The sequence below is a fragment of the Ceratotherium simum genome, chromosome 14 (genome assembly GCF_057802395.1).
Source record: "Ceratotherium simum simum isolate JZ-2026a chromosome 14, ASM5780239v1, whole genome shotgun sequence".
Taxonomy (NCBI): Eukaryota; Metazoa; Chordata; class Mammalia; order Perissodactyla; family Rhinocerotidae; genus Ceratotherium; species Ceratotherium simum.
In genome coordinates, this window is record NC_141913.1 from 38,019,995 (window position 1) to 38,046,235 (window position 26,241).

The 26,241-nt window shown below is 52.0% G+C and overlaps 1 protein-coding gene across 1 annotated transcript in view; it reads right to left on the reverse strand.

Moving 5' to 3' along the window:
- Positions 1-620: 620 nt before the first annotated feature.
- DYM (dymeclin) overlaps positions 621-26,241 on the reverse strand; it is a 437,675-nt gene continuing 412,054 nt past the window's right edge. The window contains exon 17 of the mRNA XM_087439193.1: positions 621-698. Within this exon, the coding sequence (XP_087295319.1) occupies positions 636-698 (63 nt within the window). The 3' untranslated portion in view covers positions 621-635. The remainder of the gene's footprint in view (positions 699-26,241) is intronic.

Consider the following 26,241-nt stretch of genomic DNA (forward strand, 5'->3'; position numbering starts at 1 on the left):
AGGCGCCGAGGCGTGGTGGCCCGAGCGCGGCGCGCCCCCGGCGGGGACTCGGGCCGGGCGGGGCGCGGGCTGCACAGCCGCGGTGGCGGCGGCGGACCTGTAAACCTTAATGACAGCAATCTTGCCTGTCTGCGCCGCTGACTCACGCGGTGACCCAGCCTCCAGTCACCCGGCGGCCTGCCTCCCGCCCTCTGGCCTCAGTTTCCCCGGCCGCTGAACAATGAGGCCACTGTGTCGTTATTCATTCCTCAGAGCCCATTCACACAGGGAGCACCGCCGCCTCCCCAGGGAAGGGACCGAGGCGTCGAGCTTTTAATTATCCCTGGTGGGGTCGGGGGCGGGGAAGGCCGAGGTATGCTGGATAATTGAACACAGGGACTAGTATTCCCAAATCGGCTTAAGCTCTTTATTTTAAACCGTCCTTTCCACTTCATCACGTTGAAGTTTGACCCCTTCCTCTCCACTCTGGTGGGGCTGCTTGGAAAGCAATGAAATGACTCACCACCTCGCTCTGGCGGTTTAGGTTTTTCACAAATATTGCATGTTTTATGAATTTACTTGCAACAAACTTGAGCGCCTACTATGGGCCAGGCCCCGTGTGGTTAGCCCTGAAGACACAGCTGAGCGGGAAACGGTCAGTTCTTAGGCCCAGCCTGTCCGAGGAGCCACACTGAAGCATCCGGCTCACTTGTTGAATCCTGTGTAGAAAAAAAAAAAAGATCAAATTTCCGATACACGCGACAGGGGATGAATCTCAGATGCATTATGCTGAGTGAAAGAAGCCAGGCGCAAAAGAATACATACACCCCCTTGTAAAAACCCTAGAAAAGACAGATCTAATCCATAATCCACCAAAAGCCCTTAGTTGTCTGAGGGTGGGGCAGGGGGAGGTCGCTGGGGTGGGGAACTCTGGGATGATGGAAATGTCGCATATCTTGATTGAGGTGGTTAGATAGGTGTATACAGTTGTCAAAACTCACCAAACTGTAAAATGAGTGCATTTACTGTATGCAGATAGATCTCAGTAAGGTGACTGAGGCCATCAATCTCAGTAGTAGCTTTGTCAAGGGCATGTAGCTAATCAGCCTTTTGCGTCATTCTTCACATTTGTGAATGCGTAGAGAGAAATAACTTGAAATATTATACCAATGTCACTTTGAGGAGGGAAAGAGATTGAGGAAGGAGAAATGTTATCTGTGGAGGGCTCCAAAGAGAGGCTTTACGTTATGTTATTCACTGAAATCTTACAAACTCTGGAATATTACCATTTTTTCCCCCATTTTACAATGGAGGAAACAAACTCAAAGATAAAATGACTTGCTGGCCTCACTAGGCTTATCCTGATGGACGTCACTGAAAGGGACTGTCTGCATTTCTCATTGGACTTATCTGATTGGATCGCTGAGTGTGGGACACAGAGGTTTGAGGTTCGGGGTCACCAGCAAGGGCTCTGGAGGCAGAGGGGACCCTGTTAGAAGTTGCCCCTCCTCTTTCCAGTGGTGTGACCTGGGACAGATGAACCTCTCTCGTCTCTGTGAACTGGAGACAGTCCCCTCCAGGTGCAGTGAGATGTGGGGCAGGGCTCAGGTGGGTGCCTGGGTTAAGACTTGCCCATAAATGTTAGCCACCACCCCTGGGGCCTTGGGCAAGTACCTTTCTTGTAAGGATCTCAGTTTTCTCATCTGTAAAATGGGAGCGTGGGCTCTGAATTCCCCTCCAGGTGCTGATAGCCTGGGGTGTTTGGAGGTGGGGGGGAGTGAGGGAGGATGAGGCAGTTTCCAGGGGTCAAGGGCAAGTGCAGATCCTGGAAGGGAGGTGTCCCAGGAGGCCCTGCTCCCCTTACAGAGCCTCCGAGTGGAAGTGATCTCGGGGGTTTTTTCTTTTTTTTTTTTTTTAAAGATTTTATTTATTTATTTTTCCCCCAACGCCCCAGTAGATAGTTGTCTGTCATAGCTGCACATCCTTCCAGTTGCTGTACGTGGGACGCGGCCTCAGCATGGCCGGAGAAGCGGTGTGTCGGTGCGATCCCGGGATCCGAACCCAGGCCGCCAGCAGCGGAGCGCACGCACTTAACCGCCAAGCCACGGGGCCGGCCCTCGGGGGTTTTTTCTAATCCATGGCCTGCACCACAAAGGAGAGATGCCTCCTACACCACTTGACGGTGGGCTGCAGCTTCTGCTGGAACACGTGCCCTGGTGGGGTCCCGCTCCCTGGTGAAGTGGCTGCCTCCACTACTGGGCAGCTCTGGTCTCCAAAACGTTCTTCTTCCTTCTGTGGATCCCTAGTGTGTCCTCCTGGGCCTCTCCCCCTGAGCCACAGTCCTTCGTGACCAGGGCCTGATGTGACTGGATCCCTTGACCCTCTCGGGAACATTCTCCTCCCCTGACTCCTCCTTCCTGTCTGTCCAGACCTCTCCCCTCACCAAGTGAGGGATAAGCCCACGGAAGGAAGGTCTTGTCTGAGCAGAAGGCCAGCTTGGGGCCTGCCCGTGCGGGACCAACAGCCGGTTCTCAGCATATCGCGGGACCTGTTGGCCCATTCCCAGGTGGCAGGGGGAAAGCCACGGTGACCTCCTCTGAAAGACCCCCCTGTACTTCTGGTTCGGGGACCCGGGACCCTCACACCTCTGCTTCCCCCTCCTCATTGCTCGGAGGCCAACCAGTTGGGAAGATTTAGAAACTGCAGCACAAATTCACACTCACACACACACACCCCCCAGAGGATCTCAGCACAGTGTGCAGGTTGCGTCCTCCACAAGGGGCCCAGCTGAGGGGTCCCTGCAGCTCACAGGGTCCTGGGCAGGGCTGGATGCCCCTGAGGGAGGAAGGGTGCCGCCTTCTCATTTGCACAAAGGCCCCAGCTGTACTGGCCATGGTTCTGACCTACCCCCCGACAGCAGAGCAGTCCCCCCACCTCCAGGCCTCTCTGGACTGTTAGACCTCAGGACCTGGGGACACCCCCAGCCTTCCCCACTGGAAGTCCCTGTCCCATGTGGGGTCCCCTCACCCCTCCACTGCTCTGGGTGCCCCACCTCCAGGACCTGGCTTAAGGCACAGCCCAGCTCTTCCCTCCCCAAGCCCCTCTGTCACTGATTACTGGGACCTCACTGTCACAGTTCACCCATTTATCCCCCACAGGCTTGTTCATCAGCTGCTTGGGGCAGGGCCTGGGCTCAGTGCTGCAGATGCAGAGGGGACGAGGTCAAGCTCATAGTCAGTGGGCATCGGCCACCTACACACCAATGGTCACACACACAGCGAGCAGGGCCATAGTAGGAGCATCCCTGGGAGCCCAGAGAGGGGTCCTGTAATCCCTACTGGGGGAGCAGTCATAGAGAACTTCCTGGAGGATGTGGCACTAGGTGAAGGCCCGTGCCTGCACCTCCAATGGCTGTGACTTGCTGTATGCTGAGCTCTGTCCCCCATCACCGTAAAGGGAGGCCTTGGCATGGGCCGGAGACCGGGCTTGAGTCCCCAGGCTTGGGAAAGGGTATCCGACCCGGCCTTAGTGTCGTCGTCTGTGAAATGAGAATGTCAACCTTGTCCTTGCGAGAGAATAGTTGAGGCGGTGTAGTGTGGTGGCGCTGGAGACAGACAGGCTGCTGTCACATCCCAGCCTCATCATGCTGAGCTAGTCAGCCTTGGCGAGCTGGCTCACCCCTGATCCAGTGTCCTCAATCAAAACGTGGGAGTCAAACAGGAACCCCTTCACAGGGTTGTTGGAAGGGTTTAAAGCAATTAGATTGAGAAAGGGTTTAGAAGAGGGCTTGGCACGTGGTGAGCCCTGTGTGTACAGAATATCTGTACACGCTTAGCAGTTCCTGATACATAGTAGGAGCTCAACTGATGTGCCAGGACGAACATGACCTTGAACAAGTCTCTTCACCCTGCCAGACCTGGTATCTTTACCTTTAACTGTCTCCGAAGGGAGAGATGCCAGGCTGGGGCACCGACATATTTGCTGTGCTCCCTTAAGACTCAGAGCCAGCCTGGGCCTCGGTTTGTGCAAGGGTGGGGCAGGGACAAGGAGGTGCCATCGTCGGTCACCAGGTGGGTGGACACAGGTGCTGGCCCTGCGCCTGGCCTGTCTCCTCCCAGTTGGCACTGTCCCTGGGATGATAGCAGTGCCACTCACTGTGATCTGATTGCTTTCCTAACCTCTCCCTTCCCCCAACACGAGCTCACCTTGGCTTGGAGCAGATTTCCATTATTACTGCCATCTCCTCATTTGTTTCCTTCTCCTCAAAATAAATATGTAAATACCAAACAGTCTGGCCATTTCTCAAACAGTTGGCAGTTCCCCTCCTAGGTATATACCCAAGAAAAATGAAAACATAAGTTCTCATCTGTAAGCTGGGAGTCATAACAGGAATGACTTGTATGGAAACTTGTAGAGGAATGTTCACGGCAGCATTATTCACAACAGCCAAAGGGTGGAAACAGCCCAAATGTCCGTGAACGGACAAATGATAAGCAAAAAGTGGTATGTCTATACAACGGAATGTTATTTGGCCATAAAAAGGAGTGAAGTACTGATACATGCTAGAACATGGATGGGCCTTGAGAACATTTTGCTAGGTGAAAGAAGCCAGATGCAAAAAGCCACATATTGTATGATTCCATTTGTATGAAATGTCCAGAATAGGGAAATCCATAGAGACAGAAAATAGGTTAGTAGTTGCTTAGGGCTGGGGTGGGTGTGGGGGTCTGGGGTTGCTGGGATAGGAGGGTAATAGCTAAAGGGTATGGAGTTTCTTCCTGAGGTGATAAAAATAATTGACACTGGTGATGGTTGCACATATCTGTGAATATTCTAAAAACCATTTGATTGTACAGTTTGAATGAATGAATTGTGTTGTATATGAATTATATCTCAATAAAGCTGTTAAACCAATAAATACGTGAATAAATACAAGGCTGTTCTTTCTGCCCAGGGTATTTATTGAACTGATGGAGCTCCCATACCATGAGTGGGGACAGAGTCTCTAGCGCAGAGGCCAGGCAGGCAGTCTTCATGGTGTCCTCAGAGCACTTCTCCAAGCCCACAGGCCCCCCACAGACCAAACTGCCCCCTTCCCCTTCTTTTGTGACTGTGTGCACCCCACAGCTTCGCAGACCTTCCTGCTTCCCTTTCTCATCACCCTCTGCCTGGGAAAGCCCTCGTCACTCATGTTCAGTGCCCACATCCACACATCACCCTCCATGGCCAGCCTCACCCAGAACTTGCACCCTGTTGGGGTTCCTGGGTATTTTCCTCATGGGGAGTAAGATGGTTTAGTTTTCTCCTTCTCCAGCTGAGCAGAATTTCCTTGAGACTGTCCCACACCCATCCTGGAACAAACTAGGTAAATAAATAAATGATGGTTGAGTTGATTTGAACAACAGGGACTTGACCTGAACCAGTGAATCAAAACTTTCCCCCTGAAATGTTCCACCCTGAACTCAGAATTTTTTTACTGACTAATTACTTAAGTCCATTTTATTTTACTCAAAAAGTACCCAACAAACCAGTCTGAGCAGACACCAAATCCATACATTTTCTAAATGCATTCTGTTTGAACAGGAATCCAATTAGAACATAATGTTTTCCAAGCTGAAAATTTCCCAAAGTGAAGAAAGATCTACATGTCCTTTGTTTGGGGGGACTCCCTTTTCTCATGCCCTCTTGCAGGACAGAACCCCTCCCAGCCCTGAGGGCCCTGAGAGCCTCAAGGTTGTCACCTTCCTTGACGCGTGTCTTGCTCTCCCAGTGACATCAAAACTGAGGATGCTGATTCCCAGTTTAGATAGGGGACAGAATGGGAGAGGGCAAGGTCTCTGTGAAGGTCACACGGGCGGGACTTGAGGCCAGATCTTCCCCTGCCACTATTCGCCCCCGTGGTAGGAAAACAGCTGCCCAAGGAATTCCCTTAAGGTGTCACCGTAAAAAGGTTTCTGGTATTAGTCCCCTCTGGGGTATTTGCAGACAGTTCTTGGGGAATAGCTGTTCGTAAAAAGAGCTCACTATTTACAGGCCTGGTTTTGTTTTTTTTTAATCACACCTTCCAAATTACAAACTCTTGGTAGAAAAGCAACTGCTATAGGTTTTCTATTCTTTGTGGGAAGCCTCAGATGCAGGACCCACCCCGGAAGATTCCGATTCAGTAGATCTAATGGGTGGGGAGGGGAGTGCTGCATTTTTAACAAGTCTCCTTGTGATTCTACTGCTCACTGTAGTTTGAGAACTATTGTCATGCAGTATCGAGCATTTAGTAGGCAATCAAGATTTGCTTATGAAAGGAAGGAAAAATGGAGAAGAAGGGAGGGACTGATAGCTCACCAAAGTATTTCCCAAGATAATCTTCTTCTGCCTGGTACACAGTAGGTGCTTAATAACTGTTGCATGTACAAGGAATGAATGCCTGTGGTAGCCCAGGGCAGTGAGCAGCTTCTCCATGCAGCCCAAGAAGACCCTCTGGAGCCCCTCAAGGGTCACTGTGCTGTCCAGAAACGGTACCCACTATCCCCATGTGGCTATTTAAATTAAAATTAAAGATTCACTTCCTCAGTTGGACTAGCCACATTTGGAGAACTCAATAGCCCAAGATGTCTCAGGGTCTGAGTGCTGCTGAGTGTGGGCCTGGGCTGCTCAGTGATGCAGGCTCGAGGGGCAGGGCTCAGTTCTCTTGTTCCCTCCAACAGTGCTTGGGGGAGCTGAAGAGTGCTGGAGTCAAAGGTTTGTGCAGTAAAATCTCTATTCCCAGCTCAGCGGAAGAGAAACCTGATGCTCCTCCAATAAATGAGTGTTTATCCCTCTAAAAGAGAGAGCTATGTTCCTTGTTCAAAGCTGTGTTCAATTTTTTCTTGTTGTTGCTGAGGAAGATTCGCCCTGAGCTAACATCTATTGCCAATCTTCCTCTTTGTTGTATGTGGGTCACCACCACAGCATGGCTGCCAAAGAGTGGTGTAGGTCCGCTCCTGGGAACTGAACCCAGACCGCCAAAGCAGAATGCACCAAACTTAACCACTAGGCCACCGGGGCTGGCCCTGTGTTCAATTTTTAATATAATTCTCTCTGAAATCTAGCACATACTCCCCAAGCAGAACTGAAGCCTTTCTTGGTGACTTGTGGTCCCCTGTGTGAAGCCTGTTATTTTCTTGGGCCATGACTTCAGGGGGCTGTGAAGGTGAGCCCCTCCTTCTATTCCAAACAGTCTAGCCGAGTTTGGATCATTCTTTTCTTTTAACGTACTTTCCCCCCTTTTACCTTTTACTCATCCCTGGGTTTGGACATAAACTCAAGCAGGCAGTTACAATTGTCTATAAAGTATGAGTTCAAGGTTTTGACTAAAGTCCCACCAATAAACAAAGAGCTCGTGTTTTAGCGTGTGGGTTTGTGACATTATTTTGGCTGCTCAGAAGTCTTTTCTATTTAAATCCTGGTCCTATGGGGGTATTTTAGATACTTGGATTTTTGACTAGTTGACATGTCACCACTCGTAAATACAGTTACTAGAGAGATTAAGTAGCTTCTGCCTCCAAAGCTTATTTTGAACTACCCACGACTACTCTGTGTTTGAAATTGTGGACCAGACCTAAGACTGTCTTCAGCACATTCTGCTCGTCCTTTTCTTCCTTCCTTTCTCCCTCCCCAAAACCACAGGCTTTGACAACAAGCACATGAAAAGATGTTCAACATTGCTAATTTTTAGGGAAATGCAAATCAAAACTACAATGAGACATCACCTCACACCACCTGTCAGAATGGCTATAATTAACAAGACAAGAAACAACAAGTGTTGGAGAGGATGTGGAGAGAAGGGAACTCTCATGCACTGCTGCTGGGAGTGCAGATTGGTGCAGCCACTATGGAAAACAGTATGGAGATGCCTCAAAAAATTAAAAATAGAAATACTATATGATCCAGCTATTCCACCACCGAGCATTTATCCAAAGAACATGAAATCAACAATTCAAAGAGATTTATGCACCTTTATGTTCATTGCAGCATTATTCACAATAGTCAAGACTTGGAAACAACCCAAGTGTCCATCGACCGATGAATGGATAAAGATGTGGTATAGGGGCCGGCCTTGTGTTGTAGTGGTTAAGTGCTCGCGCTCCGCTGCTGGCGGCCCGGGTTCGGATCCCGGGCTCGGATCCCGGGCTCGGATCCCGGGCGTGCACTGAGGCACCGTTTGTCAGGCCATGCTGTGACGGTGTCCCATATAAAGTGGAAGAAGATGGGCACAGATGTTAGCCCAGGGCCAGTCTTCCTCAGCAAAAAGAGGAGGATTGGCATGGATATTAGCTCAGGGCTGATCTTCCTCACACACACACATAAAAGATGTGGTATGTATATGTACACACACACACAATGGAATACTACTCAGCCATAGAAAAAGATGAAATCTTGCCATTTGTGACAACATGGATGGACCTTGAAGGTATTATGCTAAACGAAATAAGTCAGAGGGAGAAAGATAAATACCATATGATTTCACTCATAAGTAGAAGTCTTTGAGTGGTGAACATGACGTAGCCTACACAGAAATCGAAATATAATGATGTACACCTGAAATTTATATAATGTTATAAACCAGTTACCTCAATAAAAAAAAAAATGGGCTGTGAGATTCTCCTTCTGTCCAATGAGCCACCAAATCCTGACCTTGAGGGCCATCAGGGAGAGCTGTGAGGAACAGTTCCCTCCACCAGAAAGGGAACGGCTAACCCAAACCCCGTGGGGTCGGTTCAGGACACTCCCATCCTCCAGTCCCCGAGTCAGTCACAGGCACTTGTTCTCAGAATCAGCCCACTCAAGAGTATCTGCATTTCAAACAAGAACTTGGGGAGAAGTGTTTAACTTAATAGAGTAAGTCTCTGAAGGTGGAATGTCATGTCCGGGAAAGCATTTATAGGCCGAGCCTGTGACCCTCTGGCAGCCCTGCCAGGCCCCCACAGGTGGCAGCAGCTGAAAGAAGGGGACATGACTCTCCAGGCTCAGGCCCCCCAGACAGAACCCGGGCCCAGAGCCCTCCAGCCTTCTGCTTTGTCCTTCCCTTGGAAGACAAGAACGGACCATTGTTTTCTTCCTGGACATGGCATGGGAGAGGAGAAGAGCATAAACTCAGCCCCTACACCAACATCCACCCTCTCTCTGGAGCCTACCAGGCACCCAGCGTGAGGGAGGGTCTAGACCATGTAGGAAGCGGAAAGAGGTCACATTCTTGCAGCCTGCCCTTGGGGTTAGTTAGGACTTTTCGCATCTCCAGATGGCTGTCCAAATGCTTTGACTTGTAACCCCCGTGAAAAGTTGGGGATTTTCGGGCCCCAGGCCCCTGGTGGGATTTAATGGTGCTCTCCTGCCATCTTCCCGTTTCTGTTTGGACCACCTGCTCACCCATCAGTGATGCCTTACCCTTCCTTTCATCCCCAGTTCCTGGAAAAGCCCCCCACCCCACAACATCAATGTCTATACTTCCCCTGTTTATAAAAGTCGGTTCCATTTTGACTGGTGAATCTCGGTTCAACTCGTCATTGTTTGTGGCTCTGAGTATTTTTCTCTCCTGGTTTCCCAATCCTCTTTGTGCCCTTGATTTTCCCCATCGTCACCTAGCAAGGTCTGCAGAGCTGCAGGTGGCCCTTCAGCCCCCAGAGCTGAGCCCCATGGCCTTCAAGGCAGCCCCACTGCGCCCCGTGTCCCCCGGAAGACCTGACAACAGCCACATTCTAAGAGAACGGGGCCTTCCTCCTGCAGAGACAGGAGTTTCTTTAAGGAGACATGAGGTGGAGGTGTGAGAGCTCAGGGAAGGCCCCAACCCCAAATATTATTTTACACAAACAAGACAGTTCAGCAGCTTCTGGCTCTGATTGAAAATAAATTAGCCTTTCCACAGTTCTTTTCTTCTTCCTTCAACCAAATATGTTCTGTTCTGTATTTTCCCCTCCACACCGGAAACTCTACTTCTGATTTTTTAAATGGTCTAACTGGGGAGAGGAAGTTGATTGGCTGGGGAGAGAATTCCACACTCGGTCCATATCCCACTGGGCCGAGAGTCAATAGAAAGGCCCTCCGGGCTCCGGGCAGCAGGAGACCGGACAAGCCACGAAGTATTTATTTTCTGTGGCTTTGCTCAGGCCTCTGCAGACAGAGTTTTTATTGAATCTGGCCCCAAAATTGCTGGGATTAGGCCTTGCTTGGCCACTCAGAGAGAAATAAGTATTCTCAGAAAAAAAAAGTTGCCCTCTCCTGCCCTCTCCTTCTTTCCCTCTTTTCCACTCTCCCCACGTGGTTTCTTTGTTTAAAAGTTTTCCAAAAGTTGCTCGTACGGAGGAAAAGAGTCATGTTTTTCTGAGGCTCCTCTGGACCTGCGGTTGGCGTCAGTCTCGGGAGCTCCTGCCGTTCCCCAGCCGAGCTCCAGGAGCAGGGCCTGCCTCGTCGGTACCCAGTGGGCCCCAGGAAGGCCTGCCCAGCACCGAGGCCCTGTGAGGCAGGCAGAAGGGTCATTCCCAGGCCTGCCCTACGGCTCAGAGCTCGTGCAGGCCCCAGGCCCCAGGGGAGCCTCAGTCATTGCCATGTAGCCTCAGCCTCAAGGAGGTGACAGCTAAGGGAGGATGCTCAGGGCCCCGGGCTGGCAGCAGGCCTTCCCAGGGTCACAGGCCCTGCAACGGCAGGGCCAAGATCTGAATCAGCCAGAGCTGAGAGCCCCACCCAGGGCTTTGGGTGTTTCTGTTGGACCCTGGGAAGTGGGCTACTGAGTGCTTTAGGGCGCTCATGAGCTGACACTGGGGTGTGCCCTGAGGCACTGGCCTGGCCCAGATCTCAGTGTCCTGAGGAGGCCTCTCATGGCCTGATGGCTGGCAGCAGAGGAGGCCAGGCCCTGACGTGCCAGGCAGCACCCCAGCCCCCAGCTGTACCCCGGCGCATTTGCTCTGCTTTCACAAACTTGTCAGCAGTGTTATCACTCTTAAGGCCGCATCTAGGAACCAGGTGGGCTAACTTCTGTGATTCATTCATTCATTTATTCAGTCAACAAACAACTGCAAACAAACAAAATATCTCCCAGAGTGCTTTGGGGACCCAGAGGGGAGAGGCTGGCTGCTGCTCTCCTGGGGCATTCACAAACTGGAGATGGAGGACCCTCGGAGGAAAGGGACCACTACCGGACGGCATGCCTCTGCCTCTGCTTTGGCTAGAAGATTCAGACTGTGGGGCCCAGGGAGCCTCACAGAGAGGTGGGGCTGGAACCCGCTGCCAGGCCTGGGTCAGCCTTCGGTTGGCAGGGAGGGAGACAGCATCTCTGGAGAAAGCACCGAGGTTAGATGAACATTGCGTCCGTAGAACAGAGACTCTCCTGGCACACTGGGTGGACCAGCGGGTGTGAGACCTCTTTGGACACAGGCTATGGCATCAAGCCAAAGATTTGTTACACAGACAAAACCCAGCCACGCTGGGTCTGGTGGTTTGTTCATCTAGTTCCTTGTTCCAGCCTCGAAGGACTGTCTGTGTTGTGGGAGGAGGAGCTGGCTTATCGCTGGGGTTTATTGCAGGGCTATTAATAATGAGCGCCCCCATGCCCCAGGGCGGGGGAGACAGGCTGGGGCCGGCCACCCGGTCCCTGGAGCCCCTTCCTCCTGCCCTGCCAAATTCCTCAGAGCCCAGTGGATAAGATTAGCAGTTTCTACTTCCCAAAGGCCCAGCACTGAATTCTTATCCAGCTCCGGCCTAGTTAACTCGGGTGGGGGTGGAGCCGACCTGCAGTGGGGGCTCAAAGACCCCAGGGAGGGGCCAGGCCAGGGCAGGGGAGAAGCCCCCGTTCAGAGGCAACTTGAGTCCCGAATCCTCGGTGCCATTCTGCAGAGCCTTCTGCCCCCTCCCGGCTTGCAGGCCTATCGTCACCATCCTAAAGACGATTCTAAGGCTGGATACCTGGGTGCTCACACAGCAACGGGAAGGAAGGAGAAAGGGGCAGGGAAGCCAGGTCTGGACACAGCCTGAGAGGCCCCACCTGTCCTGGGCCTCGGCCCTGCTCCCTCCACCCCCTGTCCTCACATCTGTTCTGGCTTGCTCGCTCTCTGGCGCGGCAGGGCCCAGCCTCAGGACTGGCCACGTCCCTGTCCCTCCGTCCCTGTGGCTGGTGACCCACGAGGCCCTATACCCCTCACACACCCTCCGCCTGCCTCGCTGCTCACCCAGACCTTACCTGCCTCTCACCCAGTCTAGTCCGAGCAGAGATGCTGCTGAATTTGCAAGGATTCCCCCTCCCAACCTCCAATCCTCTGTGAGCTCATGGAGGGCTGTCCCGCAGGGCGCCCTTGGGTACCACGTGCGGGCGTGCCTTGAGGCATACAATTGTTTTGTGAGTGTGCAAGATGGGTCTCCACCCCCCAGCTGCTGGCTCCCGGGCTGCACACACATAAACGTCCCTCCCCTCAGCGAGCCTCGGAGAAGGGAGCAGGGCACAGAATGGGTGCTCAGTATTCACGGACTATGAAATGATTCATGCGGTGCGTTTAAAATTCCCTGGGTCAGGCATGAGGAGCCCTGGACTCTAAAACTGCCTCCACTGCCTTGTGCTGTGTGACCTTGGGAAAGTCACCTAACCTCTCTGTAGCGTTCTCATTTCCTACTCCAGGAAGAGATTAGATTAGCCTGTCTCTGCAGAACCTGTTAGGAATGAGGCCAGAAAGAGGCCACAGGTCACAGCAGGGTCAAGTCATTCCTGAGTTCCTCTTGGGAGAGTGCTAGGGCCACCCTGCCCTGAGGCTGGACAGATCCTGGTCCTGCCTGCGATCTCCAGATTCCCAGCAGAGGATGACCTCCCAGCAGCTCTCCTCCAGGAAGGACGCCACCATGTCATCTCTGACTGACCCTTCCCCGCCTTCTCCTGAGCCCCAAACTGCCAAGCTGGCTGGCCTCCCACTTGGAGCAAAGCCCGGCTCTGAACTCAGTGACCCCAGTGAGCTGCCCCACCTCTGCGCTCTGATTTAATCCAAAGACAGAGGTAGGTGAGGGGCCTTCAGGTGACCCTCCCCTTCCTAATGCTGGGGAGGGGCTTCAGGGTTGATTTGTGGGCCTGCCACAGGCAGCGACCTTGTCCAGCACAGGACCCCAAACAGAGTGGTTTTCTAGAAGTGCTGGGGTGGCCTGCAGGCCTCCCCAGTGGCTGGGGGAAGGAGGGCACTGAGTGGATTTTACTGGGTCAAGACTTGGGGCTGGGGGTTGGGATGGGGGCGGCCCTTCCTGGAGTAGACAACACCCACCTTTTGAGGGTTGGAGGGAGAAGGAAGAGCCATGTTAGGATGGAGAGGCAATGTGGCCAGCTCGGTCTCTCTGAGTCCAGCCTCCTGTCAGGGTTCTGTTGTTTCAGGTACTAACCTAAAACGTGCACAGAGCCCCACACCTGGCTTCTGCTCTCCCTACACCAGGGGTTTCCACCCTCGGTGTGGGGGAGACACCTGGAGAGCTTTGACAAACACTGGTGCCAGGACCCACCGCAGAGCCTCTGATTCCATTGGTCTGGGATGCGGCCTGGTTGAGAACCTCTGAATTAGAGACTTACCTGTCTCCAGGTAAGGGGCACCTTCTCCCACACACCTCCCCTCCCCAGCTCCTGCCAGAGGGCACATTGCTCACCTGGGATGCCCACTGACACACTTGGTCTCTCCTGCAGGTGAGGGGCAGCAACCTTACCTGGCCACCTGAGCCAAGCAAGTGAAGCAGCATCTTCTGTTCAGGTGGGAGTGAAGGCTCATACACACCTGCCTGTCAGCCTCAAATTCAAGTCAGACACACAGGGGGGCATCATGGTCTGACCCCCCCTCTATCTAGCACCGGCTGGACAGTGCCCCCCCACCCCCACCCGCTGTCCAGACAACCACCTCCCTGGCAGGAAGAGGTGTGGGTGGCGATGGGCGGCAGCAGCTGGACAGGGCCAGTTCTGCAGGCCGGGCCAGCCTGGGGTGTCCGCTCCTGCACTGCCTGGGCCTCCTCATGGTCTCCAGCCTCACCTTGTGATCTTCCAGTGGCCAGTTGTCAGGCCGTCCCACTGGGGACCTCTCGGTAATGCTGATGCTGTAGACCATCCCCTCCTCTGGCTCCTGCCCTAGCTTCTAGAGCACCTCCTCCCCCAGGTCTCCTCTCCACGGATGCTTCAGTCTCCCTTACCACTTGCCCAAAAGGCAGGGTCTCCTGGGGCCTGTCCAAGTCTCCTAGGAGGGACTTATTCCAAATCATAGCTTCCAATGCTACGTGTACCCCAACTCTTCTCTCCAGCCTGGCCCTCTCTTCTGAGTTCCAGACTGCCGCATCCAGCTGCTTACCGAACGTCTCCCCTAGCGTCCCACAGACATATCCAACCTGCCCACCCCCAACCCGCCCCTCCCCTGGTCCCCTAGCTCAGAAAGCACAGCTTCATCCACCTTGTCCTGTGCTCCTTCCTGCCCCACCACCCAACTAAGCTCTCACTTCATCCCACCACCTAAGTCTCCATTCCATTGACTTCTCTCCACCTCCCTCCACCAGCCTGGTCCAGGCCACCACCATTTCTCACCCAGAACCTGCAATAATCTCATAACTGGATTTCCTGCTTCCCCTTTCATCGCCCCTCAAACCTTTCTCCACATAGCAGCCACTGGGAACTTTGAAACATGGGGGCCTGGATATGCCACTTCCCTGCCTAACACCTCTCCAGGGCTCCCCGCTGCTCTTAGGACAAAGTCCTCTTTACAGAGGTTGCCTTCATCTCCGCCCCTGTCTGCCCTCATCTCCTCCTCCCAATTCCTTCCCCCCACCCCTCCACCCACATTCCAGCCTTTCCTTCTCCTTAGAGTTCTCCAATACACTGTGGTTGACACCTGTGAGACCGTCACACCTGCTCTGGAATGCCCTCCCCTCTTTATCCAGCGAACTTCTATTCATGCCTCAAAACCACACTTGAGTGCCACTTCCCCTGGGAAGCCTTCCAGGACCTCCCAGTTTGTGTGCAGGAATGACTCAGACCGTGTCTGGGTGTTTCACTGTGTGGAGCACATCTGCTCTAGCCTTCAAGCTGGCGACTCTTCTTGTTGCCCGTGGGGAATTTGGAGTTCTACGGGGGGACCACAGAGTGTTCAGAGGAGGGGAGAGAAATCATCACAGAGCCCTGTGTTAACAGAGTGTGGTGGGCAGCCTACACTGGGTGGGGCTTTTTGGTGGGGACTTCTCAGACTTTTTTTTATGAGGAAGATCAGCCCTGAGCTAACATCCATGCTAATCCTCCTCTTTTTGCTGAGGAAGACCGGCTCCGAGCTAACATCTATTGCCAATCCTCCTCCTTTTTTTTTTCCCCCCAAAGCCCCCAGTAGATAGTTGTATGTCATAGCTGCACATCCTTCTAGTTGCTGTATGTGGGACGTGGCCTCAGCATGGCCGGAGAAGCGGTGCGTCGGTGCGCGCCCGGGATCCGAACCCGGGCCGCCAGTAGTGGAGCGCGCGCACTTAACCACTAAGCCACGGGGCCGGCCTGGGACTTGTCAGACTTTTGTGGGATGCAGCTGGCAGAGCCTGCAGTCTTGGGTGAGAATGTGGTAAGGAGCCTTCTCAAGTGAGAAGCAGAGGCCCACCACGAGGGAGCTTTCTGGGATGATGCCCATGGTCTGTATCTTGCTGGTGTTTGGGTTACATGCTGTATTCACTTGTCAAAACTCAGCAAATGTACGCTTAACGATTTGTGCATTTCATTGTGTATATATTTTATATCAAAAGAAAACACACTTTGAACAAAGATTGAACCCTCGTGAACGACACGCATGCTGAAGTATTTAGGGGGAAATGAACTGATGTCTTTGATTTACTTTGAAATGTGTCCTGAAAAGTATGACGGATGGAGAGAGGATGAGAGACGAATGATAAAGCAAGTTCAGTCAGATGTTAACGGGAGAGTCTAGGTGCTGGTAAAATTCACAAACGGTTGTAAAATTCTTTCAACTTTGCTGCATGTTTGAAATTTAAGAAATAACTGTATAATAAAATGCTGGGGTGAGAAAGCCGAGGTCCAGGGCTGGAGATGGTGCAGAGCAGGAGGTGCCTCCTGGCTGCTCCTGGAAGGAGCTCCTGCTCCAGCTCCTCTGAGGGGTCCGGAGACTGTTGGGGTTCATAGTTTGCATTTACAAGTGGTGTAGACTGGATATGCTTTCTCACAAAGCACAGGCCCTGCCATTTTCAACAAACCCCCAGGGTAAAGGACTAGGGGGACTCTACCCGACTATCGCAATCAAGACCAGGTCAGCAGTGCCCCCCACGCTGCCCCCAGCCCCCAGCAGAAGGCTCTTTTAATGTGACTTCTTTCTGCTCCGGGGGTGACGGTTACCCAGCAGGATTCTCCGTGTCCCCGAGTGCCCCCCACTGCACAGTGAGCTCCCTGGGGCAGGGACCACAGCTGATTTTTCTTTGCATCCCCAGTACCCGGCACGGTGCCTGGAACGTACTGGGGGGTTGGAACTCTTCGCTGGGTGAGGGAATGCTCTCGGCTGTTTCGTGCCCCCCAGCCTGGGTGCTCAATGCATGGAGCCAAAGGTGACGCCAGCCCCCAACAGCTGCCAGCAGAGACACCCTAAACTTGCTTCCCAAGTCGGGGGCGGAGCGTGATTAGAGCTCAGACGTCCTATGTCAGGAGCAGCCACCGGTCCAGCCCTCTCGATGCTCCAGAGCTGGCCCCACCCCTCTGGCATCATTCCTACTGCTGCCAACAAGGTCCGTCTGCCCCAGCCACAGGGCTCTAGTCCTGCACTCTACCTACACCTGACACTTGCCAGCCTCTGCACCTTTGCTCCCCCGGCAACTGCTGCCTGGCATGCCTTCTCCACACCCACTGCCTATCTGAACCACCACCAGCCTCCATGGCCCTCTGCCTCCCAACCAGCGCAACGACTGTCTCCTCTGACTCATCCATCACCCACTGGCCTTTCTGCCTGCCAGACACCAATCAAACAGTGTCATTAATTAGTTATTAGGCATTCCCAATGACGTCTTTCATCGTGTCCAGCTGGCGGCCCAAGGTCTACCTGTTACCACACCCCAGCCCTTCCCCAGGGCTCAGCACAGTGCCCAAAGGGACAGACACCCTGGTGAGCTGGTTGACAGAGAGGCCAGGGTTTCAGTCCCAGGCCCAGAACAGGAGCCATTTTTATGAATGAAGCGTCTGAAATTGAAACCTACCAACACGAAGACAGGAGCAATGCCACACATTGCTTCCTGCCCTCCAGCTAGAGACATGTGGCAGTAGAAGCCGAATCTCGTGGTTCGAACTTCTCCAGAGCCTCATCTTCACCTCCTCCTCGACCTGGAAGGGGTCTCACACTTGCCCGTTCCCCCACCTCTGCCGGAGCAGCCTTCTGTAAAGTGATCTTTCTATATTTACTTAAACTTCTATTTAAAGAGGAATTCCTCATAATTACTCAGCCACTGAGAGCCGACACTGTTTAGCTCTGTTTATTTAGTTTCTCCTGGTGATTGGCAAATGTCCTCAGTGGCTTTAAAGAGCAGATATAGACGAATGACCTGTTGGTCATAAAATAAAGTATGATGTTCTTTTCTGTCCTCATGGGAGATGGCATGCGGAGGGGACGTGCCTCTGCATCCCATCTTGTAAAAATGCTAAATCCAGTCATTTCTGAGGTTGGATGAATGAAACAGTTTTATAATTTTTGCAGGGCACCCGTATCATAGGGACGTGAATGTGTATGTGTATACGGTGTGTGTTCAGCACACAGGCTATAAAACAGGTCTCACGTACACACACATTCACACCCACACACAACCTCACAAACAGCAAAAGGCAGACATGCCAACCAAGGGATGAAGCTGGGATTAATACATCTATTTTTTCTTCAAAATGTTTAATTGATATTTGGCTTTTAGTCCAGTAGTAAAACTAAAATAGTAAGTTATTTATGTAGCAATATTCCCAAAGTGCTTCCCTCTCCTCTCCCAACCCCCCCTCACTCCCCTTCTACCCCCACGCCCCACACATGACCTTACAGAACATTCAGGGAAAATCCTGCTACGACAAACCCAGAGAGGAGAGTAGGGCTGGATATCAGTTGTAAAGCTGTGGCCGGTAGCTGGGTTCAGAGATGGTTGGCAATTTGGGGATTTGGGGGAATGGTGTTTCGCTGTGTGCTCTCCAGTTAATCCCCATGAGTTCGAAAGCATGCAGGCAGTAGGGACAATTGTCACGCCTCCCCAAAAGTGACCCGGCCAGCCTAACCCACCACAGCCCCCTGCTTCCCGTGAGCCCTTCTCAGCGCCACCCCACCACAAGCCCTCCAAGACCTGCCTTCTTGGGGGACAGCCTATCTCCACACCCATTTCTCATCCCTTCCCGATGTTTCCCCACCCAGCCCGTCCTTGAGCTGACCCCTCAGTATTGGGGCAGCCCTCGGGGACCCCACCTCCCGCCTTCTCACCAAGTGCTTCTCAGACAGCTCGTGTGGCTGCATTTGCCCTCTGCAGTCAGACTGCCCCTTTGAGGGGGACAGAGCTGTGCCTTGAGCCCCAACAATGTCCCCACATCACCTGGTACATAGAGTGGGGACCAGTGTGGAGTAGCAGGGGACAGCACGTGCTTGTTGCCTTAATGCAGCACAGTTCAGGAGCCCAAGAAATATCTGTTGTCGACCAGGGGCCCTTCCTGGAAATCTCCCTTCTGCGGGGCCAAGACCAAGGCTGGCGGGAGAAGCCATCAGACCCTACTGGCCTGGCCTCCCTTTCTGAATCCACCATGGCTTCGCCTCAAAGCTGGTGAGCAGACCAGAAAGACAGAGCACAGGGCAGACAGCGATGCCGGCCTCGAGCTGACCTGGGATCGGCCGAGGAGTAGATGACACAGCCCCCATCGGCTCCTCTGTTCCAAAAATGGTTGACAGGGCATCGTCTGAGTGCCATGCTGGTCTCCAGTTTGTGAAGATCCCTCCTTCACTTCCTGCTCTTTCGGTGGTCTTGCTTCCCGGAAAACCAAGAGCACCATTTCTAGACAAGAGGTTGGCCCCTGTGTTCATAGCAGCATTATTCACAGTATCCACCACGTGGAAGCAACCCAAGTGCCCGTCAACTGATGAATGAATAAAGAAGATGTGGTATATATATATATACTACTCAGCCATAGAAAAGACAAAATCGTGCCATTTGTGACAACATGGATGGACCTTGAGGGTATTATGCTGAGTGAAATAAGTCAGAGAGAGGAAGACAAATATCATATGATTTCATTCATATGTGGAAGATAAACAAACAAACACATAGAGAAAGAGAACAGATTAGTGGTTACCAGAGGGGAAGGGGGTGGGGGAGGGCAAAATGGGTAAAGGGGTACATATGTATGGTGACGGATAAAAACTAGACTATTAGTGGTGAACACTATATGAACACAATGTAGTCTATACAGAAACTGATATATAATAATGTACACCTGAAATTTACACAATAAGCCACTAAGACCTCAATAAAATAAAAAAAAGAGATTGGCATTTTTTTGGCTTGAATTAGTAAGTCATTCAACAAACATTTATTGAGCACCTACGATCTTCCACTTAGACTCTGTTTAAGTGTCAGTGAACAGGAGGTGGATGGCTGCTCCCATGGGATTTACAGTCTAGCATGAGGGTTCCCAAATTCTAGGGGCATTGGAATCACCTGGGGGGCTTGTGAAAACACAGAATGTTGGGACCCCAGCCCAGAGTTTCAGATTCAGATGTCTGGGGCGTGACCTGAGAATTTGCTTGTCTAGAAAGTTCCCAGGTGCTGCTAATGCTGCTGGTCTAGGGACCACATTCTGCAAACCACTGGTTGAGCAAATCCCCGAAGGAACAGGAGCCAGGGCAGTGTTTTAAGGAGAAAAGACTGGTGGTCCAGAAAAACACAAGGGGGCCTGAGGAGCCAGCAGCAAGTGGCCTACTGACTCTCACATATCAGAGCCTGGCGATTTCATCGGAAAAGCCGCAGGACTGGATGATCTCTAAGATCCTTTCTAGGCCTCATTTTCTGGAGGATGGGTGAATTCGCCTGAGGGAAGGCGATGGCATTTCCAGGAGTGGGCTTGTGAGCAAGGCGGGGATCCTGGGGCAGAAGATTCTGGAAACCATCAAGGTTGGGCTAGTGTTGGAGAAGAGAAGGCTTTGAGCCTTTCTCTACCTCCCCCGCTTGTCCTGCCTTCAGCCTCCTCCTCCGGGGCACCACCCTACCCCCCAGCCCCCAGAGAGACCTGGGAGCTTTCACTGCCCACAACACCTACGGTTTTAGAATCTGGAGAGCAGATGCCTCTCCTTGCTAAGCAACTCGTGAAACAAACAGTTTGCTTCAGGGCTTTCTTCTTTGAAGCTGTCTCTGTTGTTGGGGTGGGGAGATGCGTGTACAGATAAGCTTCTCAAAGTGATGACATCACGAGAATAATAAAAATGCAACTTCGCATTCTGTGCCTTGCACCTCTAAGGCATGTTCTTCAACATAGTCACAGGTCGATTCCCCTTATTACCAGCTCCAGGAGCTGGGCTGGAAGCAGGGAAGGGGAGCCCACTACAACAGGGGGCTCTGCTGCAGCTCGCTGAGGGGCTTGGGGCAAGCTGCCTTACCTCCCAGGCTCTCAGTTTCCCCATCTTAAAAATGGGCCAAGCTAGTTTTAAGGGGCATGACTGTTCCCAATTGCATACATAGAACTGATTTTAACTGGGTGTTTGACCAAAGCTTTGCTCAATGGAATTTTCACGGCAGTGGTGTTTATTGTAAATCAATTTGACCTGGATACACATAAGTAAATTTTTTTCTTCTGTGACAGTAAGGGTTCAGAGGTTGCTCCAGCTTTTGGGGGTCCCTGAAGCCTACACACTTTGTGAGGGTGTCTCCTCAAGAAAAATACTACAGAATCACTAACCAAAATGAGGTGCAGGGCCCTGGCAGGGGCCCAGGCTCTGAGACGCCCTGAGGCTCAAGCTTCTTAGCTCCACATTATATCCCCTCTGCGTGTGGTTAAAGGCCGACCGTTGTCCAGGGCAAAAATCAGGGTCTGGAGCACTGGACACCCTTGAGACTGTCATGGGCTTGAGTTGGCACTTTGCAAACCTGAGTGTCTCCCGCGCCCATCCTGTCCTGGCCCGTGTTTTGGCCTCGACACTGCGGTTGCCTGGCAACCGTCTATCCTATAGGAATTCACACTCGTTCTTCCAGGCAGACGCACATTTAATTTCAGACCCAGAGTGCTCGGTGACGTGGGGTGTCACCACCCTGCACCCTCACAGAAATAACCTGAAGCACTGAGTCAAAAGTAGCTGGGAGAACTGATACCCACATTTGATCTTATTCCCCTAAAATAGCTTGGTCCTGTTTATGGGGCTGCTGTGAGAGAGGGGACGTGGGAGCCTGGCTGTGCTCACAGCTTCCTCCCTCCTGCCGGGCGCTTGCGTCTCTGTGGTCATCGCCAGAGACACTCGCAGTGACTCAGGGCCATGGACATGATGTAACACCCCTGGCTCCCGGATGGGGTGATGGGGAACGTGTGACAGCCTTGAAATTCCAGGCAGGACCCTTGGTGCCCGCCTGCCAGATCTTGACCAAGGTCAGGTGCGGCTGAGAGCTGGACTCAAGCCTTGTGGTTGGGGCTGGGGAAGGCGTCCTGGTCGCTGGGCCAGAGCTTCCACTGAGGACGGGCCCAGGCCTTGGCCCCATGGGAACGCACATCAGTCCATTCTCTAGAGCGGCAGTTCTCAGCCTTGGCCCCACACCGGCATCGCCTGGGGAGCTTTAAAAAATATGGATCTGATATAACAGTGAGATTCTAAGGTGCAGCCAAGGTTGAGACCAGGGGCTCCTGCCCAATGTCACCCCCCGACCAGCTGCTGGGCTTTTCTCTTTCGGCAAGTGTCTCTGGGGCCCCAGGTACCCCCTGGGTTCTGACACCCCAGGGCCCTCTCCTGACTTGAGCAGAGCTGCCTGTCCCACCCAAAGGCCACATTCCTCAGGCTCCCAGGCCCTCAGTCGGGCATCAGGTCTTAGCTGCCAGCCTACTGTGTGCCCTGCCCAGGGTCAGGCTCCCCTTGTGGGCACACATGGCCCTCTAGGGGGCTGGGGAAGAGGTAAGACCCCTAGGAAAGTGCTGGATTGGGACTGGGGTGGGAGAAGGTAGTGCCTTCACGGGTGCTGGGTGATGAGAATGGAGGTAACAGTTGGCTGTTGGGCTCTGAAAATGTAATCAAGGCAGGTGCATATTGGTAAACAAAGAGCGCTAAGCTCACAAACAAGCAAGCATAAGCTATCCACTAAATAAGATTTTAGAATTTGTTCATTGGTCAGTTTATTTTTTATTGTAAAAGACACATATAAAATTTAACCTCTTCGCCATCTTTTAATGTACTGTACCATAGTGCTAAGTATATTCACATTGTTATGTCACAGATCTCCAGAACATTTTCGTCTTGCATGACGGAAACTCTATACCTATCAAACAACTCCCCATTTCCACCCTCAGCCCCTGCAACTACCATTTTACTTTCTGTTTCCATGATTTTGACTATTCTAGATATTTCATATAAGTGGAATCATAGAGTATTTGTCCTTTTGTGACTAGCTTATTTCACTCAGCATAATGTCCTGAAGGTTTATCTATGTTGTAGTATGTGAAGTGATTTCCTTCTTTCTTGAGGCTGGATAATACTCCCTTCTATATGTATATACCATATTTTCTTTATTCATTAATCTGTCAGTGGACATTTGGACTGCTTCCACCTCTTGGCTATTGTGAATAATGCTTCAGTGAACATGTGTGTACAAATATTTCAAGACCCTGCTTTAAATTCTTTTGGATAAATACTCAGAAGTGGGATTGCTGGATCATGCGGTATTTCTATTTTTAGTTTTTTGAGGCACCTCTGTACTGTTTTCCACAGTGGCTGTGCCATTTTACATTCTCACCAGCAGTGCACCAGCGTTCCAATCATCAACACTTATTTTCTTTCTTCTTCTTTTTTTTTTTATTGTGGCCATCCTCATGGGTGTGAGGTGATATCTCATTGTGGTTTTGACTTACATTTCTTTAGTGATTGAGCATCTTTTCACATGCTTGTTGGCCGTTCATATATCTTCTTTGGAGAAATGTCTATTCAGGTCCTTTTCCCATTTATTTTTTTTTTAAAGATTTTATTTATTTATTTTTCCCCCAAAGCCCCAGTACATAGTTGTCTGTCCTAGCTGCACATCCTTCTAGTTGCTGTATGTGGGACGCGGCCTCAGCATGGCTGGAGGAGTGGTGCCTCGGTGCGCACCCGGGATCCGAACCCGGGCCGCCGGCAGCGGAGCGCACGCACTTAACCGCTAAGCCACGGGGCCGGCCCCCTTTTCCCATTTTTAAAATCAGTTACTTGATTTTTTTGTTGTTGAGTTGTAGGAGTTTCTTATACATTCTGGATATTAACCCTTTATCTGATATTTGATTTGCAATTATTTTCTCCCATCTTACATGTTGCCTTTTCCCTCTGTTGACTGTTTCCCTTAATGTGCAGATCAGTTTTTAAGTATAATATGGAGCTGGCCAAATAATCAAAGAGCACAAAAGAATCAATTAATTGCATTTTCTTTCCTTTTTTTTTTTGTGAGGAAGATCGGCCCTGGGCTAACATCCATGCCCATCTTCCTCTACTTTATATGGGACGCTGCCACAGCATGGCTCGACAAGTGGTGCGTTGGTGTGCGCCCGGGATCCGAACCGGCGAACTCCGGGCCGCCGCAGCGGAGAGCACACACTTAACTGCTTTCGCCACTGGGCTGGCCCCAAATTGCATTTTCTGTAATAAAATTCAGACCTCAAAATTGAGAAAAAAAATCAAAATCAACATTACACTTGCCAATTAATTCTAGCAACAAGTCTACAATAATTAATTTGTAGTAAATTTTTTAGAAAAGGAGTTGGTTGTTGGAGCTTGACTCCAAGATTGTCCCCCAGCACCTCACATGGAGTCACATGGACTCCCCACCATCCAGAGGAGCAAGCTGCCAAGTGAGGGTCTGTCCTCCAGGGAAGAAGGATCTAGATCTTCGTTCCTGGGAAGAAGCAAGTGCTGGGTGCTTCTTGGTTGCATCTAGCTTCCTGCAAAGTTGTTGGCAGTAACAGGGGTCCAGGGCCCTAGGGGAGCCTGGCCCACCACTCAAAGTTGGAGTGGGGGGATGGTTAATGTTATGTGTCAACTTGTCTTGGCTAAAGGATGAGCTGGTAAAACATTATTTCTGTGTGTGTCTGTGAGGGTGTTTCTGGAAGAGATTAGCGTTTGAATCAGTAGACTGAGTAAAAAAAATCACCCTCACCAATGAGGGTGGGCATCATCCAATCCTCCAAGGGCCTGGACAGAACAAAAAGGTGGAGGAAGCGAGGATTCACTCTCTCTGCTTGAGCCGAGACATCCCTCTTCTCCTGCCCTCAGACATCAGCGCTCCTGGTTCTCAGGCCTTCAGACTCAAACCTCTGATTCTCGGGCCTTCGGACTTACACCATCAGCCCTGTTTCTCTAGAGACGCTGACTAATACCAGCGGGGAGCAGCCCCCCTGCGTGCGGGACACACAGGGCTTCCCCGCCAGGGCTGGGCCAGCACAGCCACCTGGACACGTCTCGGCCCCTCCACAGGCCTCTAGAGGCCCACTGGGGACCTTCTTCCCCTCCCCCGTGTCCACCCCTCAATTCCTCAGCCTGCGTGAAGTCACACTGGCAGATTCCAACCTGCCTCAGGCCCCACTGTGCTCTCCTGGTCTCCTTTCTTCTCCACACCTTTGCCTCACGTCTCCCTGAGGCCATCTGGGCCCGGTCCATTGGGCCAGCTCCAGTCCTAGTGACGGAGGGGTCGCCCCTTCCTCCCGAGTGGAAATGTGGAGGTACGAACACCAGACCCTCGGTTTCCTCTTCTGTGGAGCCGGAGTGAGTTCTCTGCCCCGTCAGGCGTCAAAGGCTGAGGTGCATCCTGAGGCAGGCGCTGCTGGTGATGGAGGACACAGGCCCTGGGCCGGCTCGCAGTCAGCACTCAGCTCCAGAACTGTTCACGAGGCTGTTGAATCCGAGGCTCGGATAAGCCGAAGCCCCAGGCATGTTCCTAAGGCGCCTCTCCCAGCTGCACCCAGGAAAGGCGCTCTGGGAAGGGGGCCTGGAGCCCTAGGCCCAGCCCTACCTCAATCATTAACTTGCCTTTGCCTCCTCAGTCAGTCACTCAGCTGCCCCGGGCCTCAGTTTTCCTCATCTACAAAGTGGGAAGAATGACACTCCTTTCATCTAACTCACCACTTAAATATAAAAATTTCTTTGGTCTATTTAAAAATTACTCACATTGGGGCCAGCCCAGTGGCACAGTGGTTAAGTGCGCACACTCCACTGTGGTGGCCCAGGGTTCGCAGGTTTGGATCCCGGGCACACACCAGTGCACCACTTGTCAGGCCATGCTGTGGCAGCGTCCCATGTAAAGCAGATGAAGATGGGCACCAATGTTAGCCCAGGGCTAATCTTCCTCAGCAAAAAGAGGAGGATTGGCAATGCACGTTAGCTCAGGGCTAGTCTTCCTCACTGAAAAAAAAAATTACTCAGATAATATACGGTAAATGTTGGCTATAAAAGGTTTAGACATAGCGAGCCCTCGTCCCCTTTTCCAGGGCTGGCAGCAAGCACCCTTTCCTTGCATTCACGGGCATCTCTGTACCCACATCCCTGTTCACGTGTATCGACTTTGTGGGCCTTTCTTCACTCGTTCTCTGATTGTCTTTCCTAGCTCACCACCGTATCTCAGAGGGCTTTCCACGGTACCTGGGGTCTCCTTGTGCTTTTCAATGGTGCAGTGTCATTCCAGAGTTGGCAAGGACTGTACTTATTCCCCTAGTCTTCTTTTGATGGAAAAGTACCCTGAAAAGATAAAGCTCTCAGGAAACACCAGGGATCCTGGGATGGGGGAGGAAGGGACAGGAAGGCGGAAGTGGGGGAGAAGAGGGAGCTGTTTGGTCCTTTCCATGCAATTCCGTTCTAAGAACAGTTGTCTCAAATAATTAGATCTCCATCCCCTACGTGGGCCCAGTGAATTGGGCTGGTGGAGTGGAGTGTGACAGCCGGGGGCCTGGTAGAGCAGGGCGTGCCTTGAGGCTGGGGCCCTCTGTAGCCTTCAGAGTGCCTGGATCTGGGGGTCCAGCCTGGAGTTTTTTCTCCCCTGTGCTCAGGGGCTCAGACCCCTCTAACAAGGCCGGCAGCGTCACGCCCTTTTGCATAACCC